The sequence below is a fragment of the Lucilia sericata genome, unplaced genomic scaffold, assembly GCF_015586225.1.
Source record: "Lucilia sericata isolate MDLA Ls3-8-SP2 unplaced genomic scaffold, ASM1558622v1 Contig000702F_arrow, whole genome shotgun sequence".
Lineage (NCBI taxonomy): Eukaryota > Metazoa > Arthropoda > Insecta > Diptera > Calliphoridae > Lucilia > Lucilia sericata.
Genome location: NW_023994705.1, coordinates 192,284 through 215,000, shown reverse-complemented (window position 1 = coordinate 215,000; position 22,717 = coordinate 192,284). Strand labels below are relative to the sequence as shown.

The following is a 22,717-nucleotide window of genomic DNA, read 5'->3' as shown; positions in this document are numbered from 1 at the left end:
CGTTTCGTTCGTTCGTTCGTTCGTTCGTTCGTTCGTTCGTTCGTTTCGTTCGTTCGTTCGTTCGTTCGTTAGTTAGTTAGTTAGTTAGTTAGTTAGTTAGTTAGTTAGTTAGTTAGTTAGTTAGTTAGTTAGTTAGTTGGTCGCTCCCTTTATTACTCCTTCTTAGTTAATATCTTAAATTCTTGTAATTTAGTTTTTTTTTTTTTGTTTGTTAAAAATTGTTGGCCACACACATCGCTAAAGTGCCAACATTTATCATTTTATAGCCCCAATAATTGTTTATTACCACCACCCTTTCGATACTAAAACAAACAAAAATTGCGCGAAAATCTACCAAAACCACTGTGTGTGGCTTGTTCTGAATTAAATTTTTTTTATTTGTTATTTTTCAGCAAAAATTTACTTATGAATTTACTGCATTAAACTTTATTAACATTAACTTCAACATAACAACAGACAAACATAAATAAAAAAGGCGTGTGGCTACTTAATGATGACCTTTAAGGTCATAGACAAATAAATAAACAAACAAACACACACCAACCGGACGATCGACCAAATGGAAAAAAATCCAAATCAGAAATCAAAACAAAAGAATTATAAAGGTGGGCGCTCATAAAAAAGCCGCCATAAGGCCTTCTTTTTTTATTATTTTTTAAGTTATTTTGGTTTGCGTTTGATTTGTAGTTGTTGCTGGTTTAATGTTCAAATGAAAATGAAAACAACATTAAATAATAGCAACAACAATAGTAATTTACACAGGGTTACAGAAACGAGTAAATGTTTAGGTCAGACATCAGAAGAAAACTCTCTCATTTGCTCTGTTGTTTTGAAAAGTACGAAAGCGTCTTACGCACCTTAGCCCCCTAAGAAGGAGGTGTATCGATGTTTCGCGCTATATGTAAGAACCATAGTTTCAAGATGGGGTTTTAGTCCAACTATCATACACTGGCTTTCTGATAATTTTGCGAGATTTGTGAACTATAGAATGAGTTTCATTTGAAGAGAAAATTTCTTTGTTACCCTGTGTTATCAAACATAGAACAAGAAGGTGTATTAAACGTGTAATACAATGAAGCTCAATTTGTTAAAATCGACACAAAACGAAGACCAAAGAAAAAAATTGAAAAAAAAACCTAAACGGAGTGACCACCATGACAACCATTAAATTGTGTACGAAAGAAAAGAAAAAACGTTAAGAAAAATTACAATTTGTTTTAAATGGCATTTGTTTGTAACATGTATTTCGATTCTCTGTTACCAATAAGACAGAGTTTTAAAAGTTTGAAAGCTTTAAAAAAGCAAATAAATAGCAAAGCTTTTGCCGTTATAAATAGGTACAAATTTGACCGAAATTGGTTCGTTGAAGAAACTAAAATAACTATAGTTTAGATTACCGAAAGACACAAAAATTACAACTGACTACATGTTAGTTTACCAGTGACTTGTTAGGTAGTCAATCGACTACTTGTATATATGTCATAAATAAGTCAAACATATTGCAATGACTCAGAAAATACAAACTAAAGTCAGCCAGGACATAAACTTGTGGAAATTGTTAAGAGTTAAGAATCAAATTCTTGAAAGCTTTAGCTTTTTTCGAAAGTTTAAATCGTTTAAAACATCTGGTCTCTCTTACCTAAACGAAACGTATCAAAGTACAAATACGACAAGCCCTTCTTTATATTTACCCAAAGAGACCAATGTAACCTGAAAAGAAAGGAAAACTTAAAACAAGAAATTTCAAAACAAAACCAAGAAAAAAGAAGCTGTTGTTTTTGTTCTTACTTATATTTTTCCTGCAGTTGTTTCTTTTGCTGTTATGAGAGAGTAGTGTATCTTTAGCGCCGTCTGCATACCTTCAAAGCTTTCGTTTTCAAATGGTATTTGCTCGTTTTTTTTCACATTTCGTAACTGAATGTTGGATCTCAGTTTGTCTGTTGAGGTTTTTATTTATTTTTTGCACTTTTTTTACACAATAAAAATAAAAAAGTATGTAGAGAACCACAAAAAAAGTTCTAGCAAAGTCATTGAAAAAAATTGTTAAGATATTTAGGTTTAGGCATGTAGTGCATAGCAGCAGGCAACCCAGTTAACAAATTTGGTGGAAAAGGGGAAACATGGGAAAAATGTGACATTAGAAGGTCCTTGGTTTTGTTGCTAATCTGTATAAAATATAAAAATAAAGTTAAAAAGCTTTGTATAAGAGCCTGTGTTTACAACTAAAACTGTGTGAAAAGCTTTGGTTAAAGCTTTTGAACTTAAAGTCTTACGGTTGCTATTAATAAATGATTAAAGTCAAGTAAGTTACGATAATGCAGTTTATACTAAACAAAAGCTTTGGATAAAGCTTTTTTTTATTAAAGATAGTTATTTTGGTTGAAGCTTTCATTTTAAATAAAGGTTTTTGCTTTTATTAAAGATTTTTGCCATCACTAAAGTTTTTGCTTTAATTAAAGCTTTTGTTTTGGTAAAATATGTTTGATTTGTTTTAAGCTTTTTGACCTGGCTATTGAATTTTGTTTACATTAACAGCCTGTTTTTCTAAAACAATTTAGTTCTCACACGAACATTTCATTTTATTACGATCAAGTTTAAAATTAGGTTTTTATAAAACATTTGAAAGTTTTCGTTTAAAAATGTCTAAAATGAAATGAGCTTTTTCTATCGTAACAGAACATTATTGCCTACGTATTTCATTTCTGAATTTTTAAATATTTTTTCATGTAGTAATAAGGTGCTTGGTGTTAACCCTAAAAAATAAACAAAAATAAAATAATTTTAGAAAAAAATTGAAATTATGAAAAAATGTTTTTTAAAAACAACATGAAAATTGTATGCAATGTCTCAAGAAATTTAAAGGTTTGTATTGCGAATTACATTCTGGTTCAAATGGCCACATATTATTACGTATTTTGGTAAAATTTTCGTTGTTTTTTGGGCAAACGAAAGGCCTTTGCCTATCGTCTATTTCTGACATTTCTTTCGTTTATTACGAACGAATTCATTTTCTAAAAACCAAAAATATATGGAAAAATAAAGCTCTTTCGTTGTCACTCACATGAAAATTTATTTTTTCGTTACAAAAACGTAAAGCCAATTTCGTTCGTTATTTTTAAGAACGAAGACAAATTTTCATTTTAGAAAAACAAGCTGTAAAGCTTTTTACGATTATTAAAGTCTGATTAAAATAAAAATTTTAAACAAAGTTTTTTGCTTTCATTAAAGTTTTTAACTTTGAATTAAACTTTTGCTTTGATTAAAGCTTTCAATTTCAATAAAGTTTTTTGCCTTAATTACAGATTTTAGCTATCATTAAAGCTTTTTATTTTGAAAAATGTTATAGACTAGACTATAGACTATAGGCTAGACTATAGACTAGACTATAGACTAAACTTTAGACTAGACTATAGAATAGACTAGACTATAGACTAGACTATAGACTAGACTATAGACTAGACTATAGACTAGACTATAGACTAGACTATAGACTAGACTATAGACTAGACTATAGACTAGACTATAGACTAGACTATAGACTAGACTATGGACTAGACTACTAGACTAGACTATAGACTAGACTATAGACTAGGACTATAGACTAGACTTATAGACTACTAGACTAGACTATAGACTAGACTATAGACTAGACTATAGACTAGACTATAGACTAGGACTATAAGACTAGACTATAGACTAGGACTATAGACTAGACTATAGACTAGACTATAGACAGACTATAGACTAGACTATAGACTGACTAGACTAGACGATGACTAGACTATAGAACTAGGACTATAGACTAGACTATAACTAGACTATAGACTACTATGACTAACTATAGACTAGACTATAGACTAGACTACTAGACATAGACCCTATAGACTAGGCACTATAGACCTAGACTATGAGCTAGACTATAGACTAGACTAATAGACCTAGACTATAGACTAGACTATAGACTAGACTATAGACTAGACTATAGAGCGGATATAGACTAGACTATAGACATAGACTATAGACTAGACTATAGACTAGACTATAGACTCGGACGATAGACTAGACTATAGACTAGGACTATAGACTAGACTATAGACTAGGCCAAATGGGGACTGAATAAAACCTGCTAAACTTGATCTCTGTAATTTCTTGAGTTCCATGTTAAACTCAAACTATATAAAGTCCTACGATAAAAGCTGAACGAGAACTTCAAGAAGATTGTCGATTGAAGCTCAACTCAGATTGTATAAGGAAGTTGATGTTAGCTAAGCTTGGACTCTTTAAAAAATCGGTCATGAAAAGATCTGTCGTTAAGGCTAAACTTTGGCTGTAAAAAAATATTAACTTGGACTTCAAACCTGTAAGTTATGTTTAAGTTGAACCGTATTTAACTAAGAAAGTATCCAAGTTAAATAAAAGCTATATTGAAAGCTCAAACATTTGAGATTAAGTCTTTTCTTGGTCTATATAAGCTCTTGTAATAAATGCTATACTTGGTTTGGGTAAAGCCATAAATTAAAGCTCCATCTGAACTGCAAAAAGTTTAGAGAAATGCTTTAAAGCTTTCGAAAAGCTAAAACAAGCTTGTGATAAAAGTTCTTCTTTGACTTGGGAAAATCGTTTATGTAGTCTTCAGTGAAAGCTTTTTTAAAACTTTTGGAATATTTTCCAATATATGCTTTAAAAACTCACCTGGCTGCTAAAACTAAATCAATTTTATAACCAACAACAATTTAGGCCTGAGGTTTAAAACTTTATTAACATAGTGCAACAAAGTATTACAAACTTCTATTAAAGTAGCAGAAGCGACAAACCAAATAAGAGGCTCAACAAAATTTATGAACTGTAAAACGACAACTTAAACAACACACAAGTAAAAAACAAAAACACTTCTTAATTTGTTTGTGAGCATAAATTTGCCCGTTGGGAAATTGTTGTATGAAACCTTTTGATAGTTTTTTTTATATAGATACTGAAGAATATAGCAGAAGATGATGTTGTTATTGTTACCATTTGTTATTGTTTTTAGTTTTTGTTGTTGTTGTTATTCTTTTGGTGGTTTAAAATGTGCTTAATTGCATTTCGATATCTATGCTTAGGCATCACACATCTATAAGTCCGCCACATTTCTACTTAAAGCCAATTCGTAAAATGCTGCAAAAACTTGGCCATTAATCTGTCTGTCTGTCCGTCTGTTTATTTGTTCATACATTGGTTTGTTTATTTGTCTGCCTTATACTGTCCAGTTATTTGTATTTTTTTTATTTGTGTAATGCCAATACTCAATATTACATTGTAACACTGTAACATGTAACTAAAACACAACCAACATACATGCCCCACTTGCCATGCCTCATCAGCAACATTTTACATCTCAAGAATGAATACCTGTAAACTACCAACTAGAATTGAACAAATATTTGCAGTAGGCGGCATTGTTAGAGAGATAGAACAGAAAATCGATTTTGTTGTTCCCTTACAATAACAACAACTATGCTGCAATTGCAACAAAACAACAAAAATTGTTGCTGTTTACACAGAAAAAGACTAATTGTTGCCACAAAACAAAAGCTCTAGGTGGGAATTTGTGTAAAATGTTTTGTTTTTTCTTTTTCTTTTGGGTTTTTAGTAGTACCTTCTGCCAAGTACAACAAAATGTTGTTAATGTTGACGATCGTGATGATGTTGTTGTTGTTGTCGTACAATTTTTGTTTTTAACTTTTAATACTTATTTACAATTATGTTTAATGTAAAGTTGAAGGTTTTCAATTGCAGCAAAAAATATTTAATGAAAAAAAGTAACGAATTGCTTGCAAATAAATACATTTTATAAGAATTTTTTCCTAAGAAAAGTTTTATTTTAAACGTTTAAATTTTATATTTGGAATTGTTAACAGGGTATTAAAAGAAGAAGCTAATTTAAAAAGTTAAGTTGTTTTAAATTTAAGTTTCTAAATTTCAATGTAATTTGCAGCAAATTTACAAAATTTAGTAAACCAAGACTAGGCTATAGACTACACTATAGACTAGACTATAGACTAGACTATAGACTAGACTATAGACTAGACTAGACTAGACTAGACTATAGACTAGACCTATAGACTAGACTATAGACTAGACTATAGACTAGACTATAGACTAGACTATAGACTAGACTAAAGACTAGACTATAGACTAGACTATAGACTAGACTATAGACTAGACTATAGACTAGACTATTAGACTAGACTAAGACTAGACTATAGACTAGATATAGACTAGACTTAGACTAGACTATAAAAACTAGACTATAGACTAGAATATAGACTAGACTAGACTATAGACTAAACTATAGACTAGACTATAGGACTAGACTATAGACTAGACTATAGACTAGACTATAGACTAGACTATAGACTAGACTATAGACGAGACTATAGACTAGACTATAGACTAGACTATAGACTCGACTATAGACTAGACTATAGACTAGACTATAGACTAGACTATAGACTAGACTATAGACTAGACTATAGACTAGACTATAGACTAGACTATAGACTAGACTATAGATTAGACTATAGACTAGACTATAGACTAGACTATAGACTAGACTAGACTAGACTATAGACTAGACTATAGACTAGACTATAGACTAGACTATAGACTAGACTATAGACTAGACTATAGACTAGACTATAGACTAGACTATAGACTAGACTATAGACTAGACTATAGACTAGACTATAGACTAGACTATAGACTAGACTATAGACTAGACTATAGACTAGACTATAGACTAGACTATAGACTAGACTATAGACTAGACTATAGACTAGACTATAGACTAGACTATAGACTAGACTATAGACTAGACTATATACTAGACTATAGACTAGACTATAGACTAGACTATAGACTAGACTATAGACTAGACTATAGACTAGACTATAGACTAGACTATAGACTAGACTATAGACTAGACTATAGACTAGACTATAGACTAGACTATAGACTAGACTATAGACTAGACTATAGACTAGACTATAGACTAGACTATAGACTAGACTATAGACTAGACTATAGACTAGACTATAGACTAGACTATAGACTAGACTATAGACTAGACTATAGACTAGACTATAGACTAGACTATAGACTAGACTATAGACTAGACTATAGACTAGACTATAGACTAGACTATAGACTAGACTATAGACTAGACTATAGACTAGACTATAGACTAGACTATAGACTAGACTAGACTAGACTATAGACTAGACTATAGACTAGACTATAGACTAGACTATAGACTAGACTATAGACTAGACTATAGACTAGACTATAGACTAGACTATAGACTAGACTATAGACTAGACTATAGACTAGACTATAGACTAGACTATAGACTAGACTATAGACTAGACTATAGACTAGACTATAGACTAGACTATAGACTAGACTATAGACTAGACTATAGACTAGACTATAGACTAGACTATAGACTAGACTATAGACTAGACTATAGACTAGACTATAGACTAGACTATAGACTAGACTATAGACTAGACTATAGACTAGACTATAGACTAGACTATAGACTAGACTATAGACTAGACTATAGACTAGACTATAGACTAGACTATAGACTAGACTATAGACTAGACTATAGACTAGACTATAGACTAGACTATAGACTAGACTATAGACTAGACTATAGACCTAGAATATAGACTAGACTATAGACTAGACTATAGACTAGACTATAGACTAGACTATAGACTAGACTATAGACTAGACTATAGACTAGGACTATAGACTAGACTATAGACTAGTAAACTATAGACTAGACTATAGACTAGACTATAGACTAGACTATAGACTAGACTATAGACTAGACTATAGACCTAGACTATAGACTAGACTATAGACCTAGACTATAGACTAACTATAGACTAGACATAGACTAGACTATAGACTAGGACTATAGACTAGACTATAGACTAGACTATAGACTAGACTATAGACTATAGACTAGACTATAGACTAGACTATAGACTAGAACTATAGACTAGACTATAGACTAGACTATAGACTAGACTATAGACTAGACTATAGACTATGACTAGACTATACTATAGACTAGACCATAGACTAACTTAGGACTAGACTATAGACTAGACTATAGACTAGACTATAGACTAGACTATAGACTAGACTATAAGACTAGACTATAGACTAGACTATAGACTAGACTATAGACTAGACTATAGACTAGACTATAGACTAGACTATAGACTAGACTATAGACTAGACTATAGACTAGACTATAGACTAGACTATAAACTAGACTATAGACTAGAATATAGACAGACTAGACTATAGACTAAACTATAGACTAGACTATAGACTAGACTATAGACTAGACTATAGACTAGACTATAGACTAGACTATAGACTAGACTATAGACTAGACTATAGACTAGACTATAGACTAGACTATAGACTAGACTATAGACTAGACTATAGACTAGACTATAGACTAGACTATAGACTAGACTATAGACTAGACTATAGACTAGACTATAGACTAGACTATAGACTAGACTATAGACTAGACTATAGACTAGACTATAGACTAGACTATAGACTAGACTATAGACTAGACCATAGACTAGACTATAGACTAGACTATAGACTAGACTATAGACTAGACCATAGACTAGACTATAGACTAGACTATAGACTAGACTATAGACTAGACTATAGACTAGACTATAGACTAGACTATAGACTAGACCATAGACTAGACTATAGACTAGACTATAGACTAGACTATAGACTAGCTATAGACTAGACTATAGACTAGACTAAAGACTAGACTATAGACTAGACTATAGACTAGGACTATAGACTAGACTATAGACTAGACTATAACTAGACTATAGGACTAGACTATATACTAGACTAAAGACTATACTATAGACTAGACTATAGACTAGACTATAGACTAGACTATAGACTAGACTATAGACTAGACTATAGACTAGACTATAGACTAGACTATAGACTAGACTATAGACTAGACTATAGACTAGACTATAGACAAGACTATAGACTAGACTATAGACTAGACTATAGACTAGACTATAGACTAGACTATAGACTAGACTATTGACTAGACTATAGACTAGACTATAGACTAGACTATAGACTAACTATACTAGAATATACACTAGACTAGACTATAGACTAGACTGTAGACTAGACTATAGACTAAACTATATACTAGAATATAGAATAGACTATATACTAGATCATAAATTACACCATAGACTAGACTATAAGCTAGACCATAGATAAGACCATAGACTTGACTATAGACTTGACTATAGACTAGACTATAGACTAGACTATAGACTCGACTATAGACTAGACTATAAACTAGACTATAAGCTAGACTATACACTAGATTATAGACTGGACTATAGATCAGGCTATAGACTAGACTTGGGGTAAACTTTAGACTAGACTATAGACTAGACTATAGAGCAGACTATTGACTTGTCTATTGACTTGACTATAGACTAGATTATAGACTACACTATAAACTACACTATAGACTACACTATAGACTACACTATAGACTACACTATAGACTACAATATAGACTATATGCTACACTATAGACTAGACTATAGACTACACTATAGACTACACTATAGACTACAGTATATACTACACTATAGACTACACAATAGACTAGACTATAGTCTAGACTAGGGACTAGACTATAGACTAGACTATAGACTACACTATAGACTACACTATAGACTACACTATAGACTAGACTATAGACTACACTATATAATACACTATAGGCCACATGTAGACTACTCTATACGCTAGACTAGAATGTGGACCAGACTATAGAATATACTATAGACTAGATTATATACTAGACTATAGACTGGACTATATACTAGACTATAGGCTATAGACTGGACTATATACTGGATTATATAGACTGGACTATAACTATACTGAAGTCTAAACCTAGACAATAGAACACCTAGTCTTTGTAATGCCTTAAACTGAATTTCAACTTGCAGTTTATACAGTATTTTATTAATTTCGTTATATTCTAGCTTTTCAACTCCATGATTCTTCATTTACTTAACAATTTAAATATTTATTCTGTTCAATTACTTATTATTCTTAACCAAATACTTAAACTTGCCAAATTGTTTAAGTATTTTTTAAATAACAATAAACCGTTTTTTTTTGCCACTACACTTTTTTGGCTTCTTTTTTCTACGATTTTTGTTTTTTTTTTGCATTATTCTCTGGATAATACAAGTTTCAATTTCATTAAAAATTTTCAAAAGCTTAAGCCGCTTATTTTGGCTGTTGTGTCGAAGTTATAAACATGACTTTAGAAAAAAAGCCAAATAATGTTTTTTTTGTTTTTATCAAAAAACTAAACATGACTACTGTCGTGATTTGAATAATTCTGTTTTTTATCTGTTTTGTTTTTCTTAGTTTTATTAATTATTTTGCTGAGACACCTACAATTGTTTCTGCATGCCACTTAAATACTATTTGTTGTGTTGTAATGGCGGCATTTTTTCTTCATTTTTTATTTAACGATAATATTAAATTAAATAAAAAACGAAATTCAACTTTAGATTGAGAGTTGAGTGTAGATTAGTCGGCAAGAATATAACAAAAGAGTTCTTATATTTATATATTTTTTTAGGAAAAATTATCAAGTTTAAAAGCTTTAAGATAAGCACAAACACTTTAAAGTTTTGGAAGTGATCAATTGGAATTTGGCATTTTAAAAGTCAAGTGGTTGGAATTATGAAATTATTAAATTAAATTAAATTAAATTTGATGAGATGTTTTGATATAAAGTTTGAATTTAATAATTAATTAAGTTGCTATTAAATCTAGCATTATGCTGATCGATCTTGTGAAATAAGCTTGAAAAATTATTTTATATTAAATCTAGATATTAAGATTAACCTTTAATATAATATTCTACAAATTTTTCTTTTTAAACTAAAACTCAATCTATTTTTCACAAATATCAATTCTGAAAAATCTCCGCTTTATTTGTTTTCCTTTAAAAAGAGATCTTAACACATTTTTCAAAACCAACTTGCAAATTACCTGAAGGTCATTTTTGTAGCAAGATTGTTTTTGCCAACAGAAATCTTGAACAATTGTATCTGTTGCCAACAATCACATGCAACAAATACAAACTAATTTTATTTATTATTTGCTAATGAAAGTAAATTATATAGATTTTGATTTGTTAATAAATAAACAAGAGTCTGAGTCGAAAATGACAGTTGAGACATTTAAAGAAAGAAATAACAAATGTACGAAAAAAAACATTGAATTTAAATCATAAATAAATTTGAAAACTACGTGCAGGTTTAAAGGCTCTCAAGTTTTAATGTTGTTAGAATAAATATGAGAAAAATAAATAACTGGCAAGCTTATGGACAAATTTTACTGATTGTATTTAACTTTTATTAAGAAAGCTTTACTAATGCCAGTAATGGAAGGAAAGCTTTAAAAATGTCAACAAACTTTTCTATAGGAAAGCTTTACTCATGCCAGTAAACTTTTCTGTACAAAAGCTTCACTGATTACGGTTCACTCTTCCATAGAAAGGCTTCACTGATTCTAGTAAACTTTTCCATAGAAAAGCTTTACTGATTCCAGTAAAGTTTTCTATAGAAAAGCTTTACTGATGCCAGTAAACTTTTCTATAGAAAAGCTTTACTGATGCCAGTAAACTTTTCTATAGAAAAGCTTTATTGATGCCAGTAAACTTTTCTATAGAAAGCTTTACTGATTCCAGTAAACTTTTCTATAGAAAAGCTTTACTGATTCCAGTAAACTTTTCTATAGAAAAGCTTTACTGATTCCAGTAAACTTTTCTATAGAAAAGCTTTACTGATTCCAGTAAACTTTTCTATAGAAAAGCTTTACTGATTCCAGTAAACTTTTCTATAGAAAAGCCTTACTGATTCCAGTAAACTTTTTTATAGAAAAGCTTTACTGATTCCAGTAAACTTTTCTATAGAAAAGCTTTACTGATTCCAGTAAACTTTTCTATAGAAAAGCTTTACTGCTTCCGGTAAGCTTTTCTATAGAAAAGCTTTACTGATTCAGGTAAGCTTTTCTATAGAAAAGCTTTACTGATTCTATAGAAAACATGTCTTTGACTCCAGTCAATTTTTCTATAGAAAACATGTCTTGACAACAGTCAACTTTTCTATAGAAAACTTGTCTTGACTACAGTTAACTTTTCTATAGAAAACTTGTCTTGACTCCAGTCAAATTTTCTACAAAAAAGATGTCTTGACTCTAGTCAACTTTTCTATAGAAAACTTTTCTTGACTGCAGTCAACTTTTCTATAGAAATCTTGTCTTGACTCCAGTCATCTTTTCTATAGAAAACTTGTCTTGACTCTAGTCAACTTTTCTATAGAAAACTTGTCTTGACTCCAGTCAACTTTTCTATAGAACACTTGTCTTGACTCCAGTCAACTTTTCTATAGAAAAGATGTCTTGACTCCAGTCAACTTTTCTATAGAAAAGATGTCTTGACTCCAGTCAACTTTTCTATAGAAAACTTGTGGTGACTCCAGTCAACTTTTCTGTAGAAATCTTGACTTGACTCCAGTCAACTTTTCTATAGAAAACTAGTATTGACTCCAGTCAACTTTTCTATAGAAAACTTGTCTTGACTCAACTTTTCTATAGAAAACTTGTCTTAACTCCAGTCAACTTTTCTACTAAAAAGCTTATTAAACTTAATATTATTTATATTTGCTAAATAGTGCCTGCAAAATTATAACAATTAGATTAATAATTTTAATAAAAAAACATGAATAAATATACCAAGTTTAAAAAAAGCAACACATACGAGCGAAAAAAAATCATATTAATTTTCTAAACAAACAATTATTAAGTAAATGTGGGTGGGGTTCTCCGCTATAATATACATAATACAAAAATCGTATATTTAAATAAATTATAAAAATAAAAAAATCCATTAACAACAACTACACGTACAGCAGCAATGAACATTAGCACATCATGAGCAAAATTAATGAATGAGAGAGTTAAACAAATAAATAAAATAGAAAAAACAATTACAAAATCAAAAAAAATAAATAAATTTTAAAGTAATTGTTAAGCTAAATGTGTAAAATAATTGTAACAAGTCAAAAGCTTTGATACAATAACTCAAAGCTATTAGTGATATATGTAACAAGTTTGTAGCTTAAGTCTTTTGTTTAGCTGCATTTTGCTAATAAATAAACTAAAATAAATTGCATAAAACTAAATAAGTTTCAGTTATTTTTTTTGATTAGTACTTTTTTATTCAAATGCTAAAAGGTTAACTTTAGTATTATTGTTTTAATTATGAAACATGATATTAAAATGTCTTTTTTTTATATATTTAAAGCAATTTTTCACTGTTTGCTTTAATTTACTTTTTTCTTTTTCAAATTTATATTCATTTCAATTTCATTAGTTTTAGCATTTTTGTTACAAAACAACATGTCGTGAAACGTGTCTGTGTTATTAAGATTCTGAAACTAAAGCATATATTCTGAAATAAGAAAAATCACGCTTGACCATTAAATAAACAAAAATATTTATTACTTAAATATCAACAAAATGAACGAAATTTATATAAACCTAATATATGAAATCAAACTTTATTAGCCAAAAAAAAAAAAGAAACTAAAAAAAGTGGCATTCAATATTCTTGAACCGCACCCAAAGAATGTCAACTGTTTTTTTCCTTTTGCAAACATTTTGTTTATATTTGTTTCGCTTAAGGTGTATTTTTTAATATAGAAATAAATGTTGAGACAGGTTTATGGACAGTCCATCAAAAATATTAAGTCACAAAACCCCTTTAGCTAAATTTTTGGAGCCTAAATTACACAAAAACGCTTTAGTTTTTTTTGGTTAGTTGTACTTTTTTAACAAAGAAATATAAGTTGTTTAAAACTTTGTTATTTGATTATAAAATAAATGATAAATTTATCACATTATTGTTACAAAAAAGGCAATTTTTGGTAAGATTTTAAGGCTTGATGCTTTTGGCTGTCAACCATAATATTCTCGTTTTTATTGTTTCAAAAATTTCGCAGACAGTTTGTTTGCCAAAAAAGTAAAACCGACAAAGGAAGCTAAACTGGTATGAATACAGATCTCATGAATCAGTACGCATTAGTCATTTATAGAAACAGGATCCCAACTAGATTTTAATTAAACAACTTTTCTATAGAAAATATGACTTGAATACAGACAACTTTTCTATAGAAAACTTGTCTTGATAGACAGACAACTTTTCTATAGAAAACTTGTCTTGACAGACAGACAACTTTTCTATAGAAAACTTGTCTTGACAGACAGACAACTTTTCTATAGAAAACTTGTCTTGACAGACAGACAACTTTTCTATAGAAAACTTGTCTTGACAGACAGACAACTTTTCTATAGAAAACTTGTCTTGACAGACAGACAACTTTTCTATAAAAAACTTGTCTTGACAGACAGACAACTTTTCTATAGAAAACTTGTCTTGACAGACAGACAACTTTTCTATAGAAAACTTGTCTTGACAGACAGACAACTTTTCTATAGAAAACTTGTCTTGACAGACAGACAACTTTTCTATAGAAAACTTGTCTTGACTATAGTCATCTTTTCTATAGAAAACTTGTCTTGGTTACAGACAACTTTTCTATAGAAAACTTGTCTTGACTAGAGTCAACTTTTCTATGGAAAACTTGTCTTGACTACATTCAACTTTTCTATAGAAAACTTGTCTTGACTAGAGTCAACTTTTCAGTAAAAAACTTGTCTGGACTACAGTCAACTTTTCTATAGAAAACTTGTCTTGACTAGAGTAAATAAATATAAAAAAGTTGTCTTGTCTGGAGTCAATTTGGATATAGAAAAGTTGTCTAAGTTTTCCTTTATTCGAAGTTCTATAAAGAACACATTAAGTTTTTAACCCACTGTACTTGAAGCTATTCTTAACGGAAAACTAAATAATTTAATATTTATGCAAATTATTCCCAATGTTTCTAACTTATGAATAAATAGTTAAATTAATAGCTCACATTAACTAACACTTATGACCTTCCACATGCTGCACCACATCAACTATAAATTTTCTTTATATTTTATCTTAAACAAAAGAAATCAAGAGTTAAATTTTGCTTTGTTACTATTTCATACAATAGAGACATTAATCACACGAAAGTCATCTTTCACACTATAAATACCAGCTGTTCAGCAAAAAAGGTCTTTGCATAAAATGAAAATCTTGTCTACTGATGTGATATTTAAAGTCACTTATAATTTAGCTGTTTCTTTTTGTTTTCTTCTTTATTATTTAAGACATCATTAAGATTTTTATTTAGATTTTTATTCATTTCAATTGTTTGTGTTGTCATTAAAGTGAATGAATAGTTCTGTTTTAAATCAAATTTATTGAATTTCCTTATTAAAATCATGCTTACTTAGGCGATACAGTGGTTAAGGAGTGGAATATAAATGGTAAAAAAGAAAGAAGTTTCAATATTCTAGTGAAATTTGAATTTTTGTTCCAGCCTTTTGGTTTTGTTTGAAAACTTTTTTTACTTAAGTATTATTTTAACCGCCCCACTGTGCATTTATTTTAAAACACTTTAGAATGTGTTAAAGAGAAATCAAATCATATTAATAAGTATCATTTATTACTGCTACTATTTGTTTATAATGTATTGGTTTTTGCCATTTGTTGCTTTAGAGTTTTATTTATAATAAAATATTTTATAAGTTTTATTTTTTTTAAATATCACTTTTATGATTTTTGTTTTTGTTGCTGTTTTTATATAATAAATCATTTTAACCATAAGGAAATATTAAAATGTGAACAGGAAACTTACGAGTCGTCTTAATTTCGTATAGAGATGAAAAGGCTGGCAGTGTAATAAAAAACAAAAGACTTAAGATACAAACTTGTTAGGTTTTTTTATTGGATTTTCTGTTTAAATTAAAATTTTGTATTTGGATGAGTTTAATTTTTTTATTGGTTTTTAATTAATAATTAACAACACATCACTTGTTAAACTTTGTTACTGCAACTTTCATTCATGATATAGTTCGATTCCGATAAGCTTTTCCGTAGAAAAGTTGCATCAATTTCAGTAATGTTTTCAATAGAAAGGTTTTAATTAGATTTTCTATAGATTCCAGTCAACTATTTTATAGAAAAGTATCACAGATTTCCCTACATGTTTCAATGATTCTATTCAAAGTTTATTTACAAAACTTTCACTGATTTTAGTCAACTATTCTATAAAAAAGTATCATTGATTCCAGGCAACTTTTCTATAGAACAGTATCTCACAGTCAACTCATTCCAGTTTCACTGGTTCCAGTCAACTTTTCTATAGAAAAGTATCACTGATTGTAGTAAACTTTTCTATAGAAGACTATCACTGATTCCAGTCTACTTTTTTATAGACTTGACTACATTCAACTTTTCTATAGAAAACTTGTCTTGACTACATTCAACTTTTCTATAGAAAACTTGTCGTGACTACCGTCAACTTTTCTATAGAAAACTTGTCGTGACTACCGTCAACTTTTCTATAGAAAACTTGTCTTGACTATAGTCAACTTTTCTATAGAAAACTTGTCTTGAATATAGTCAACTTTTCTATAGAAAACTTGTCTTGACTAGTGTTAACTTTTCTATAAAAAACTTGTCTTGACTAGAGTCAACTTTTCTATAGAAAACTTGTCTAGACTATAGTCAACTTTTCTATAGAAAACTTGTCTTGATATAGTCAACTTTTCTATAGAAAACTTGTCTTGACTATAGTCAACTTTTCTATAGAAAACTTGTCTTGACTATAGTCAACTTTTCTATAGAAAACTTGTCTTGACTATAGTCAACTTTTCTATAGAAAACTTGTCTTGACTATAGTTAACTTTTCTACGGTCAACTTTTTGTTGTCTTGATTTGAATTAACTTTTTTATTGAAAAGTTGTGTAGACTTCAGTCAACTTTTCTTGTTTTCATTTTACTTTTCGATGCCTATAAAAAAGCTTCAAACTTTAAGAATACTAGAGTTCATCATTAGTTTAAGTAGATCGTAATTTTAGTATACAACTTTTAGTTTGAGCATCATTTTTTTAGGAATTAAGATAATCAATATCAAACTCTTTGACACTCTCATTTCGAAAAATAAAAAAGCTCATCAATAATCTCATAACAAATTCATTTAATTACTTTAATAGTTTTATTAAAATTTTACAAAAAAAAGTGTTACTTTTGTTGAAATATTGCCTTAAATGTAAGCAAAAGTAACAAATTTATTAAAAAATTTTGTAAAAAATCTAAATGGCTAAATTGGTTTAATGTTTACCTAATAATATCTGATCTTTAACATTGCTTTTTTGGGCTATTTTTTAAAAAAATATTTTGGCCAAAGGCAAATTAACCAAAAATAACTTGTTTCCAAAATTAAAAAAAACCTTTCCAACAACACTTGCTAACATTTAAATAAATAATGATTAAAGGCAACTGGCTAAAAGTTTAATTTAATTCACTTTCAATTCAACTAAAAAAATTAACCATTAAAATATCCAAACCACTCTCACTTAATAATTCATTTATTGCTAAATTAAAATTTCTTTTAATAAAGATTTTCAAAAAAGATTTCTAAAATGAAAATTGTTTCGTTTTCTAAAATTTTCAGCTTATAACTACCAACAAAATAAAAGCCAAACACTTCCCACCCCATCTCCCCCCAAAGAAAAGAAAATATATAGAAAAAGCCACAATAAATTGCCATTTACAAAAACGTAATGAATTTGAAATGAGTGAGAGTGCTAAAGATCTGCCAGATAAAAGTAAAGAAATTAAATATTTTTTCAAAATTATTTAAGTAACAAAAAAAAAGCCAACATAATGCCAGTAATTAATTAATATACAAACGTCTATATTAAAAGAAAAACAATAAACTAAAGAAACCACTCAAAGCCCTAACGAAACCATATTTGGGCTTAGATTATTTTCTACTTAATTTTTTTTCTTAAAAGTCATACAAAATTTTAAAATTTTGCAAAACAATGGCTGTACAAAACCAAAGATTACCAAAAGATACTAAAAAATCGGACACATCAGCGCCAGCACAAGCGTCTACGTCATCAGCAGCTCAAGCTAATACATCATCACAGCCTACGAAAACTACACAACTTGCTTCGGCAGCCTCGACATCATCAACACCTGCACACCAACAACAACAACAACAATCACAAGTGTCATCTACAGCACAACCGAATGCTAATGGTGGACCTAGAGTGTCATTTAATCGAGATGTACATGTCAAACGAATTGGTTAGTGTGATATTTACTATTTGTTGTTTTTTTATTTAATTTTAAATTCAAATTACTAATTTCTAACATTTAAGAATAAGAACCCAGCAAAAACTTACATTGAATAGTAATGAGTTAGAAGATAATAATGAAAAGTGTTTATTTTGTGTGTACTTATCACGCTTGCTGATAAATAAGGAATGAAATAAGTCATTTTAAATAGTTGGTAAAGTTTACATTAAAAAGCCTTTTTCTCTGAGATTTCTTTATCAAAAGGTTTGCTCACTCAACTGAGCGAGACAGGTTACAGACGGAATCAGTTCGCTCTTTTTAGACAAAGTATTAGAATATCCCAACATGTTTAAGTCTTTCTTTAAAGTAGCACTTCGTATCAAAAGTTCAAAATGATCGGTTCAACAAGGATTTAATCAATCCTCTTACATCAATGGAAATTCAAATCGGTTGGAAATATCGCCATTTTTGACGAAAGTGTACAAAAGAATCTAAGGCACACAAGTGAATCCAACCTTTCACCGACCTCAAGTAGGAAACTGTTTCTTATGAAGAATCTTTGACCTATTTAGTATCTATGTGCAGGGATCTAGTATTTTCAGGTCGTTCTTACAGTCAGTCGAAAGATTATGTGAGATTCTTAACTCGAATTTATCGTAGAAGACTCAGGAACGAACACCAGAGTTCAGTTTTATAACCATCGGTATATCTCCTGAACAGCTTTTACAGATCATTGAAAAACGATGTGAGATTCTTAATTCGAATTTATCGTAGAAGACTCTAGAACCACCAGAGACCATTTTAGAACTATTTATATAGATACTGGTATTGTACTCGATCTCTATGCGCAGGAACCCAAGCTAGGGCATTATCAGATAGATCAGACCAATCTTAAACATATCATTCTTATAGTCACTCGAAAGACATTGTAAGATTCTTATATCGAATTTGTCGTGGAATTACCAACATCACAGTTTTTTTTTTGAGAACCATCTTTATCTCCTTGTATGTCCATATGTTTATGATTCATGTGAACAGTCCTTAAGTGTAATAAGATTCTGACTTATCTTTAAGAATGACCAGATCATGGAAAAGACTTTTATTGTTATCCGATAAAAGAAGAGGACAAGACCAATGAACTTAAGGATGTGTGGTTTCAGCAGAAAGTCGCTACATGCATTTTTGGACTCTCAAACTTTCCGAATTTTATTGTGAGATTTCGTCCAAGAACTTCTATTGTAATAATCATTAACAATGACATTTATTTAATGTCAGTGTCCGCAAAAAGTTAAAGTTTAGAATAGATTTAGCTTTGGTATCATTATTAGTACGAATTTTTACAAAAATAATATTGATGAGACCATAAACATTAGATTATTACGTTCTTAATTTCAACTTATAAACGTGTGATTTCAGGACATCGCTTGCTATATTTTTGACGAATTTGGTTTTCGTTTAGATTTAAATTAAGATTTTATTTCAAGTTTATCATTCGAATTGACTTTTGTTCACTGAAAGGAAAGGGGACTCTAATTCTGGTCCAGAGAACATCTATAGCTTGAAAGGACAACTTAAATTCTAAGAATTTTGCGCCGCCGTTGAAAGAAGAGCCTAACCTAACCATTGGCAATAAAATATCGTTTCTAAGCTTTTAGAAGGAGATTAAAACTTTCCAAATTTTGCTGTGGGATTACATTAAGGATCCAACTGTCCAAAAAGTTCTATGATAATAATCATTCACAATAACTTTAATTTACTGAGTGCGCTTTGGACCTTTTGGAAGCATTCGCCGTTATGCTTCTAAGAATAACTTTAGCTAACAACGAATAATACTCGAACTTTCAAATCTTAGCCTAAAAAGCTTCCAGTATGTACTAATTCACGATAACATTTCTTCGCTAATAGACTTTTAGAGCTTTTGGAAACAGACTTAAACTTCTGAATTTACTTCGGTATATTGTTCAAAAGCCAAGAAGTTCTATGATAATAATCATTTAGAATGACATTAATTTAATGACAGAGCTTTTTTGAGCTTATAGAAGGAGACCCAGTTTTAGTGGCCAACGAACAGAAGCTGCATAATACTCAAACTTCCGGGGAAATTCTCAGGGTTTAAGAACAAACTGATAAAGAAAACCCTGATACTGATAAAGTTAGTTAGTTAGTTAGTTAGTTAGTTAGTTAGTTAGTAGTTGTTAGTTAGTTAGTAGTTAGTAGTTAGTTAGTTAGTTAGTTAGTAGTTAGTTAGTTAGTTAGTTAGTTAGTTAGTTAGTTAGTTAGTTAGTTAGTTAGTTAGTTAGTTAGTTAGTTAGTAGTTAGTTAGTTAGTTAGTTAGTTAGTTAGTTAGTTAGTTAGTTAGTTAGTAGTTAGTTAGTTAGTTAGTTAGTTAGTTAGTTAGTTAGTTAGTTAGTTAGTTAGTTAGTTAGTTAGTTAGTTAGTTAGTTAGTTAGTTAGTTAGTTAGTTAGTTAGTTAGTTAGTTAGTTAGTTAGTTAGTTAGTAGTTAGTTAGTTAGTTAGTTTAGTAGTTAGTTAGTTAGTCTAGTTAGTTAGGTTAGTTAGTTAGTTAGTTAGTTAGTTAGTTAGTTAGTAGTTAGTTAGTTAGTAGTAGTTAGTTAGTTAGTTAGTTAGTTAGTTAGTTAGTTAGTTAGTTTAGTTAGTTAGTTAGTTAGTTAGTTAGTTAGTTAGAGTTAGTTAGTTAGTTAGTTAGTTAGTTAGTTAGTTAGTTAGTTAGTTAGTTAGTTAGTTAGTTAGTTAGTTAGTTAGTTAGTTAGTTAGTTAGTAGTTAGTTAGTTAGTTAGTAGTTAGTTAGTTAGTTAGTTAGTTAGTTAGTTAGTTAGTAGTTAGTTAGTTAGTTAGTAGTAGTTAGTTAGTTAGTTAGTAGTTAGTTAGTTAGTTAGTTAGTTAGTTAGTTAGTTAGTTAGTTAGTTAGTTAGTTAGTTAGTTAGTTAGTTAGTTAGTTAGTTAGTTAGTTAGTTAGTTAGTTAGTAGTTAGTTAGTAGTTAGTTAGTTAGTTAGTTAGTTAGTTAGTTAGTTAGTTAGTTAGTTAGTTAGTTAGTTAGTTAGTTAGTTAGTTAGTTAGTTAGTTAGTTAGTTAGTTAGTTAGTAGTAGTTAGTTAGTTAGTTAGTTAGTTAGTTAGTTAGTTAGTTAGTTAGTTAGTTAGTAGTTAGTTAGTTAGTTAGTTAGTTAGTTAGTTAGTTAGTTAGTTAGTTAGTTAGTTAGTTAGTTAGTTTAGTTAGTAGTTAGTTAGTTAGTTAGTAGTTAGTTAGTTAGTTAGTTAGTTAGTTAGTTAGTTAGTTAGTTAGTTAGTTAGTAGTTAGTTAGTTAGTTAGTTAGTTAGTTAGTTAGTTAGTTAGTTAGTTAGTTAGTTAGTTAGTTAGTTAGTAGTTAGTTAGTTAGTTAGTTAGTTAGTTAGTTAGTTAGTTAGTTAGTAGTTAGTTAGTAGTTAGTTAGTTAGTTAGTTAGTTAGTTAGTAGTTAGTTAGTTAGTTAGTTAGTTAGTTAGTTAGTAGTTAGTTAGTTAGTTAGTTAGTTAGTTAGTTAGTAGTAGTTAGTTAGTTAGTTAGTTAGTTAGTTAGTTAGTTAGTTAGTTAGTTAGTTAGTTAGTTAGTTAGTTAGTTAGTTAGTTAGTTAGTTAGTTAGTTAGTTAGTTAGTAGTTAGTTAGTTAGTTAGTTAGTTAGTTAGTTAGTTAGTTAGTTAGTTAGTTAGTTAGTTAGTAGTTAGTTAGTTAGTAGTAGTTAGTTAGTTAGTTAGTTAGTTAGTTAGTTAGTTAGTTAGTTAGTTAGTTAGTTAGTTAGTTAGTTAGTTAGTTAGTTAGTTAGTTAGTTAGTTAGTCAATAGGTTGGAGAGTAAAGTTCTATTTCTCCTTTGTCCTACTAATTGGAAAATGACAACTTTATATCAGTTTGTGTTTCTTTTTTCCAAATTGAATCATTCTACCTAAACTGGAATTATAGTTCGATTAATTTTTAAGCTTTTCTCCCTTCTCAGCATACGAAACAAAATCTAAATTTCAAGCATAATAAATATTTCCTAGTTGTTACAAACAATTCTAGTTATTCATAGTGGATTGGTGTACAAGGCAATTTACCAGCTTCTGTGTAGGTGGTGTTGCTTAATTACTATGGTTTTCAACTTTTATAATTCGCTTAAACTATTTATATTTCTCAAAGTTTGAGTCATGCTTAATAATAACTAAATTTTCCATAATTTCAAATGCATTGCATTATAAGAAAATACCGTGAATTAGTACAATGACTTAATTATTTTATACATAAAACTAAAAACAAGAAATATTTAAAAATAAATTT

General features: G+C 29.4%; 1 protein-coding gene across 2 annotated transcripts in view; it reads left to right on the top strand.

Moving 5' to 3' along the window:
• LOC119607533 overlaps positions 1–22,717 on the top strand; it is a 166,505-nt gene that overhangs the window by 9,859 nt on the left and 133,929 nt on the right. For both annotated transcript variants that reach the window (XM_037961489.1, XM_037961488.1), the window contains exon 2: positions 17,778–18,418. In XM_037961489.1, the coding sequence (XP_037817417.1) occupies positions 18,151–18,418 (268 nt within the window). In that variant the 5' untranslated portion in view covers positions 17,778–18,150. The remainder of the gene's footprint in view (positions 1–17,777; positions 18,419–22,717) is intronic.